The sequence below is a fragment of the Epinephelus fuscoguttatus genome, linkage group LG12 (assembly GCF_011397635.1).
Source record: "Epinephelus fuscoguttatus linkage group LG12, E.fuscoguttatus.final_Chr_v1".
Taxonomy (NCBI): Eukaryota; Metazoa; Chordata; class Actinopteri; order Perciformes; family Serranidae; genus Epinephelus; species Epinephelus fuscoguttatus.
The window spans coordinates 25,201,250-25,209,427 of NC_064763.1; the positions used below are offsets into that span (position 1 = coordinate 25,201,250).

Sequence of the window (8,178 nt, forward strand, 5' to 3'; positions counted from 1 at the left end):
CAGGAGTTAACTATCTCCAGAAGATGGCCGTATTGCAGCACTATGGATACAAGCTGCTGTAAAAACCCAACGAAGAAGACTCTGATCATCTGCGCCTGCGCAGGTCGTACAGCTGCAGCCGATAACAACAACAGTCTGGACGGTGTGCCCTATCATTCCAAGATGGCGGACCTCCTAGGCTCAATCTTAAACTCAATGGAAAAACCTCCAACAGTCGGCGACCAGGAAAGCCGACGAAAGGCTCGAGGTACAAAATGTTACACCTAAATAACGACTCGTTTCGCGTTAGTTTGAAACGGATGAAACTGATTAAATACGGGACTTAGACGTGTGTGAAAATTAGAAGGACAGGCGAAGAGGGCATTTCTGGTGCTGCCATTGGACGGTTGAGCTTTCAAGTAAGCCCCGTTGGCCCGGGCTCAGCACCGCATGTGCTGCAGTCTGTCTGCCGCTGAGGTCAGAGTCTGGACTGGTGTTGATGTGGGAAATGAAGTTTTCAGAAGCACTACTGAAAATGGTTCACTGTTTTCGAAGCAGTCAAAATGGCGATATAGATCCGCTGGCCAGCTCCTTAATGTGTCTTTATGGATTAAATCTGAGCGCATGCTCTAACAGTGAGAATACAGGTGGCTCTGCTGTTACTGTAAAACCTGCTGAAAGCTCTCAGTAAACAACCAGCACTGTCTTATCTGCTGCAGCCTCCTGGATGTTGACGTAGAAAACAAGTTACCTCTGAGTATTCACAGCCCTCTGCCTTTAGATATCATTTTCTTGTAAGCCCCTGTTATTTCCATTGAGTATCAGTTTTAGCCACCTCCTCTTTATTTAATTTACTATTAGCTCAGGCTATGGGCATTTTAGTCAATAACAGTAGATAAAAGTTAATAATATAAATACTATTTGTACATAATTCCTATATTTGTTCATGCATAGTGATAAATATTATAGACAGATAGTGTTGGGAAGGTTACTTTTGAAATGTAATAGGTTACAGATTATTAGTTACCCTGATGAGACTTACATTTATAAAAAGTAATGTAACATTATATTTGGTTACTTTTGGATCACTTTTCTAACAAATGCTTTAAACTGGGCAACAAAACTGAAAAGTCCTAAAACCATAGTTCGTAAATGTTACACTTGAATTTGTCCCAACGGCTTTGCTGACCCATGTTGCCAAGAAATATGCCAAAAGACGGCATTCCTGCGCAGCAAAAGATGACAAAAAACAACAAACTAAATGAATGTTATATTCTATATGTAAGGTTTTTATTGAAAGTAATATATTTGGGTATAAGCCCTTTGTAATCAGCAACATTTTGATAAGTAACTGTTATTTGATTACATCATTTTGTTCTCAGTAACTAACAGATTGCAACTTCCATTTATTTTGTAATTTAAGTAACTATGCTACACGTGACACTGATAGATTGATGGTAAACCCAAAGCAGCATCTTTACCTTAAGGCTCCAATTCAAATACATTTTGGAAAACATTATAATATTTCCTGTTTGCAGATCTCATGTGAAAACTGTACTTCATGTGAGCCCAGTTCAGGATTTAAGCTCTGGCAATGCTGAGTGGAGCGTGGCTGCAGCTAAACAAACGTCATCCAATGTTCAGTTGTTGTGAAGACATAACCACAAGACGGCGGTGATAAAAACTGACCAAATCCGTTTCATTAACTGTTATGAGTATGCCTACCCATAAAACATCAGAGACTGTTTGCCTGTAGACACATGCAACAAATAATGGGATTTGAGTCACTCTGTTACTTGCCCTCAATGATCTGGAAATGTGGTTTTGGGATTACAGGAAGTCTGTCTCTTGATTAGGCTTTTTGCGATTTAAGTCTTAAAAAGAATATGAGAAGGCCGGTTGTTGCTGTAAGCCTACGTGATCTGTGTTTACAACGGAAAGTTTTAATGCTATCGGACACAAACAAACCACATGAAGACTTTAAATTCTGTCCTTTTTTAAGAGCAAGCAGCAAGACTCAAGAAGATGGAGGAAGACGAGAAAAGAAAGAAAGCAGAGTTCAGGAAAAAGGTGAGAGCTTGGGTGTCACATCTAAAACACACTGACTGTACTGCACTGTTAGTATTTATCACATGCAGAATCACGGACTGTGCCTCCCTGTATCTCTTCTTTAGATGGAGAAACAAGTGTCGGATTTCATTCAAGACAGTTCACAACAGAAACAAAAGTACAATCCTATGGGGAAGATTGAAAGGAGTATATTGTAAGTAGTGATTACTGCGGATGATAAGCTCCTTTGTGGAATAAACATGACATGTTTCGACACAGGCTAACAGCTATTTACATGTCATTCCTCCCTGTCTCACAGGCATGATGTTGCAGAAGTGGCAGGTCTGACTTCTTTTTCTTTTGGAGAGGATGAGGAGAGTCGTTATGTCATGCTTTTCAAGAAGGTTTGGATACTTTGTTGTTTAATCCAGTTTTAGATATCAAAGTAATGTGAGGAAATGTGACTAATTTCCACCTCGTGCTGTGGCAGGAGTTTGCTCCGTCGGATGAGGAGCTGGAAGCCTATCGCAAAGGAGAGGAGTGGGATCCCAAGCTGGCAGAGCAGCGGCGCAGATTAAAAGTAAGAGTGGATGCTCACAAAGCATCACTTTAACAGATTTAAGCTGGCAATGTTACATATTCAATGTCTGAAAAGGGGCTGAATACATACAAAAAAGTCTCATTACTATTATCAAGCAGCAGAGTGTCAAAATTGACGTCATGAGACATTTATGCTTTTAATTATCTCATTTATTTATAACGTTCTTACATTCAGACAGATATTATTATACATTTCCTGAGTTAAGAGGAAGTGGTTCTCTGTAGAGCTGCAATTTTGTACAGACATTGAACACTCATACGGGGAGTAAGGAAAACTGATCATGAAAAAAACACCAATTTCTTCATGGACTGTCACCTCAATGGAGCATTAAGAAATGCAATTATATGACATGCTGTGTGTTCAGGATAGTGCCTCGACTTAGATTGAATTAATCAGAAAAGTTTGTCCTTGGCCACGGGTATCATTTTATCATGTTCTACTTCAAATTATGCACATACAGTATGATTACATTCTTTGTATAACTGTTTCATCCTGAATGTCTATTCTGTAGTTTTACACCGATTGCATGTTCTCATCCATAGTCTGACTTGCCAGATGTAGACTGGCTATAAGCCTGCCATTGGGTCGCTGATTTTGACTGGCATTTTTTCTTCCCTCTTCCCTCTGCTTTCTGCGTGTTACCGTTTCCACATCCCCTCGCTATGGGAAACAACAACACCCTCCAAGCTAACAACTTACATGCTAAAAAATGGTTTGTTAAGGCGAAAATTTGAGTCGTGCTTTTCCTGCTTTTGGTGAATTGCTATAAAGATATACAACGAACTTTTGATTGCACCTTGTACTAGCCCAGACTCTGTCTCACAGAACTCTCATGCCTGATGTTGATCAGTTTTCTGACATAGGCAGTCAGAGATGATTTGCTGCATCTTCTCACCCTGGCAGCATCATGCGCCACTGACATTACCTTTTTTGTAGTTAATTAGTTAGTCATTTTATTGACACAAACAACATACTTGGGTCCAAAAAATATACACAAAAAAATCATATATAAGATAAACCCAGTAGTAAAAACATTAAAAAGTAATACACAGAGTCCCATCATTCAGTAGAGGCCTGCTGGTGCTCTAATACCGCAAGACACTAAGATTCTGTTATCAGTCTCCACGAAGAGTGAGCTCTGTTCAGTAGAGTCATGTCCATATTTCTCATGGATATCCTGTGTAAGAGGGCAAACAAGTATGTGTTCTTTATTTTGTATGCCAGTCTTACAGGAACACACTTCTTGTTGTGGTGGCACAAGGCTCCACCTCCTCAGTCCCCCTCACAATTTGTGAGAGGATAATTGGAATCATGTAAAAGTTAATCTCAGATGGTCTTCAATGTAGGGTGTACTGCTGGTATAAAGTGGATGAAGAGATAAATCTGGGTTGATGGCTTGGTAGGTGTGGTGTCTTGTTCCCTCTTTAGATCCTGATTTTTCAGTCATCTCTCTACAGTCACTCTCAATGTGATCTTGCTGTTCATGTACAGATCTGTTCCACCTCACAAAAGCTTCTGTGATATCGTGGTAGTAATGTTCTGCTAGAGCCACATACAGCCAGCAAATCGTCTGTGTGAAGTCCAGTGAGCTCTTCCAGAGCTGAAGTGTAGTCACGCTTCACCTCTAGGGCATGATTATCAAATTATGTTTGTCGTTTTTATCAGCAAGAGTTGAATCACATAGTGACATATGACTGTTAATGTCCTTTTGCAGGGCCATTTTAATGACAGTGCTTGCCTTCCTATGTACAAATGTTCTATTAAAACAAGTTGACCCCTAACACAACTTTGCAAGGGCACCATCGCTGCATCCTGGGCGAAGTGCTGCCCAAGACAATTGTGATTATTTTTAAGAAACAAAAAGTAGTGTTTTTCCCCATTGCAGAGAGATAATTGGTGATTCCAGACCTTTCTCTAGCGCTGACACAGTGCTGTGGAGTTAGGTCTGACTATGTGAGATTAGTCTGTCCAGCGAGAGTGATTCCTCCTCTGTTGACCTTGCTAAGGTTTCTCCCATTTTTATGCTGTTAATGGATTTTTGAGAGGAGTTTTCCCTTATCTGAATCAAGGCTCTAAGGACAGATTGTAAAGCCCCTTGAGTCAAATTTGTGATATTGGGCAATATAAATTGACCTGACTATCATTATGATGCTGCATTTTGTTAAATGTAATGTTATGTGTTCTCTCCTTGGAAACATCTGTTAATGAACACCACTTGACAATTCATTAAATTCACTTCTCACATCATGCCACCTTCTAAAGGACAACTATTCCAGGGTGATGTCAATTTTGGCATTTTCATACATATTTTATTTTGTAGTTTATATGCATAATCTACAGCTGACATTGGGAGGGATGTTGAAATATGTTAATTCATTTACTGAAGAAGAAGCTGGTCAGGCAGGCTGAGGGAGGACAGATGCATATAAATATGTGTTTTACATTTTTATTGACAAGTGACTCCAAGAATGCATTTCATATTCCAGCTTGATGATATATAACTATGTATCAGGGTATAATTTGTCCTTGAGTTTCCGTCACTGTCTCTGACTTTTTCTTTTCCTCTTCGCTGCAGGAACAGGCTGCATTGGAAGAAACAGCATCCAGTGAGACAAAGAAGACAGAAACATGTCCCAACTCCAACTACAGAGACAAGTACAGTCACCTGATTGGCACCTCAGCTGCGAAAGATGCAGCGCACACACTAGAGGCCAACCGGGCGTATGGCTGTGGTGAGTATATGTTGTTGCTCAGATCACTGTACTGCATTGTCACACTTAAAAGGACAGTTTGGATCTCTCGATGTGGGGTTGTATGAGGTATTTATTCATAGTCGTGTGTTACCTATAGTAGCTGTCAGCACACCCGCAGTTCAGTGAAGCTAGCAGGAGAAGCACCACAGAAGCTACATTTAGGCTCCCTAAAAAAGTCTCACCTAAAAAAATGAATATCAGTTTAAGTGTACACTATGTTTAGAATATTTTTACCACTTTACCTTGCTGTCAGACAGCGATTTTCGACAGGGAGGTGAAGGAGTTATATTGCTCTCTTCAAAGCCAGACTCCATTGAGTAAAAACAGTCATTTTTACATTGTCGAACACAGGAGCTGCTGGTCTACCGCTGCCTCGATCAGTTAGTTTGTGTGTGTTACCAGGTGACTTTGGTGTTTAGAAAGGGTTAGTTTGGATTCATCAAAGTCGCACAATAACACAGACAAATTAACTGATCAAGGCAGCAGTGGAACAACAGTTCCTGTGTTCAGCAAGCTTAAATTGCTGTTTTTGTCAGTGGAGTCTGGTAGCTTTGACGAAGGCATAGGTGGAGAACTGAAACCATTAACGGCTTCCCTGTCGGAACAGGCTGTCTGCTTCAAGGTAAAATGGTTGCTTAGCTTCCGTGGCACTACTGCTGCCTGCGTCTCCAAATTGGGGGTGTGCTGACCGCCATCTACTGCAGGTAATACTCTGACTATGGATAAATACCTCATACAAGCCCACTTCAAAAAATCTGAACTGTCTCTTTAAGTCACACCAGCAGCTGTGGCTCAGAAGGTAGAGCAGGCAGTCCACTAATTGGAAGACCGGTGGCTTGATCCCCAGTTCTTCTAGTCCGCATGTTGAAGTATCCTTGAGCAAGATACTGAACCCCTAATTGCTCCTGTGAGTGAGTGTGTTAAAAACTGAGGAGCAGGTGGGGCCTTGTGTGGAAGCCTTGGCCACCAGAGTATGAATGTGTGTGTGACTCATAGTGTTAAAAAGCACTTTGAGTGGTCTGAAGTCTAGAAAGGTGCTATACAAGTGCAGGTCCATTAACACCACTGTTCCCCCTATGTCTCATTTTTAACTCATTATGTCGGTGTTTTTCTCTCCCAGTGCCGGTGGCCAACAAGAGGGACACTCGCTCCATAGAAGAAGCCATGAACGAAATCAGAGCAAAGAAGCGGCAGAAGCAAGAGGACGACTCAGGCGCACACAGCAGCACTTCCTGAGTGTCCACCATCTCTTTGTCTACCGTTGTGTGGGTGTGTGCACGCGTGTGTGTGTGTGTGTGTGTGTGTGTGTGTGTGTGTGTGTGGGCACATTAGCGTGTCTGTGTGCTCGGTCTAATTCACCCTATAATGCAATATCTTGTACTTCAGACATTTAAAAGTATAACTTATAATGACAGGTGTTGAATCAAGTAAGTTTGTCACTCTGTGAATTTTGGAGTCATGAAACCTTGTTTAGTGGAGGATCCTCAGGTGAGTCTGATCCAGGAGCTGGATTAATATACATGTTTTGACATTTGCTTGTGACGTTCTGTCAATTATCAAGCTTCTCACACGTGATTGGACCCTATGCGTTATGAGAAACCTGTTTCGATTACCAAACAATGTGTTTGGGTGTGAAGCTACTTAAAAATACACGATATCTTCAGACATCATTTTTAAAAGTCAATTTGTCAATGATTGACATTTTTAATGCACATGTGCAGTTACAGTCCTACGTGACATTTTTATCATTAAAGTATTGACAGTTATAAGCCGTGGCCAGGCCAGATAAAAAGTGTGGCTGAAAAATCCCACCGACAGTTTTTCCAAATCTCCAGTGCAGCTTTTAAAAGGGAAACAGGAATGCCGTCTAATGACCAGCTTTTGGTTTCATTTGTTGGGTTGTTGTTTTTTTTCTTAGTCTCAACCTGTTTCAGATCTTTGTAAAGTTGGAAGCATGCCATTTCCTCCATTTCAAGAGGAAACTCATTTTAGAAAACCCCATTTTGTGGATTTTAGGAATCTGTAATTAAGTCAGAGATTTTCTTTGTTTCTATACATCTGCACCGACTGTGAATTCAACTGTTACTCCAGACTAAATGTTTTATCATTAAGCCACACGATGGCTGGCAATAGGCATCACAGCAGGGAGCAGAGGTAGCAGACTCATTGTAGGAACATTGGTCACAACTCATTTGTTTGTTTGTAAGTCTCTCGGCATCATGACGTCTGTTCTAACAAGGTTGCACTGTTTTATCCCCCCATGTGTGTTAATAAATGGAGAACAGTATAAGACCTTTGTCTCTATGTTGCACTCATTTCTGCGCCACCTACTCTGAATTTTAGCTGTTTTCAGACTGGTTTTGGTGTCTTATAAAGAGTTGAATCTGCATTATTAAGTGGTAACATTCATTATCATTGAATGTAATAGAAGATAGCATAATGACTTGCTCACAAGTGCCCTCACTGGTCATCTACTGCACAGTCCTTACCTAAAGTTCAGTGTAACAGCTACACACGTGTGTATTTACATATCTGACAGCTTCTCTCATGAGAAGACCAATAAACAAAACATGTAATGGGGGTTACTTTGCAATAGTGCAATGTAACCAAGTACAGTTATTTAAGTACTTTCCTTGAGTACTTCCATTTTAGGCTGCTTTATCTTTCTACTACTACATTACATTTCAGAAGGAGATACTTTACTTTGTACTTTGTTTTTACTTAAGGAAATATTTTTATTGTACTTGTACTTTTTTTTTTTACTTAACTATATTTCAGGAGGAAATATTTTACTTT

General features: G+C 40.4%; 1 protein-coding gene across 1 annotated transcript; it reads left to right on the top strand.

Moving 5' to 3' along the window:
• Nucleotides 1-108: 108 nt before the first annotated feature.
• Nucleotides 109-7,674, top strand: spag7 (sperm associated antigen 7). The gene is made up of 7 exons (XM_049592531.1): nt 109-247; nt 1,982-2,049; nt 2,154-2,242; nt 2,348-2,432; nt 2,519-2,608; nt 5,205-5,361; nt 6,503-7,674. Exons 1-7 carry the CDS (start codon nt 163-165, stop codon nt 6,616-6,618), a joined length of 690 nt encoding a protein of 229 aa, XP_049448488.1. The 5' UTR covers nt 109-162; the 3' UTR covers nt 6,619-7,674.
• The last annotated feature ends 504 nt before the right edge of the window (nt 7,675-8,178 follow it).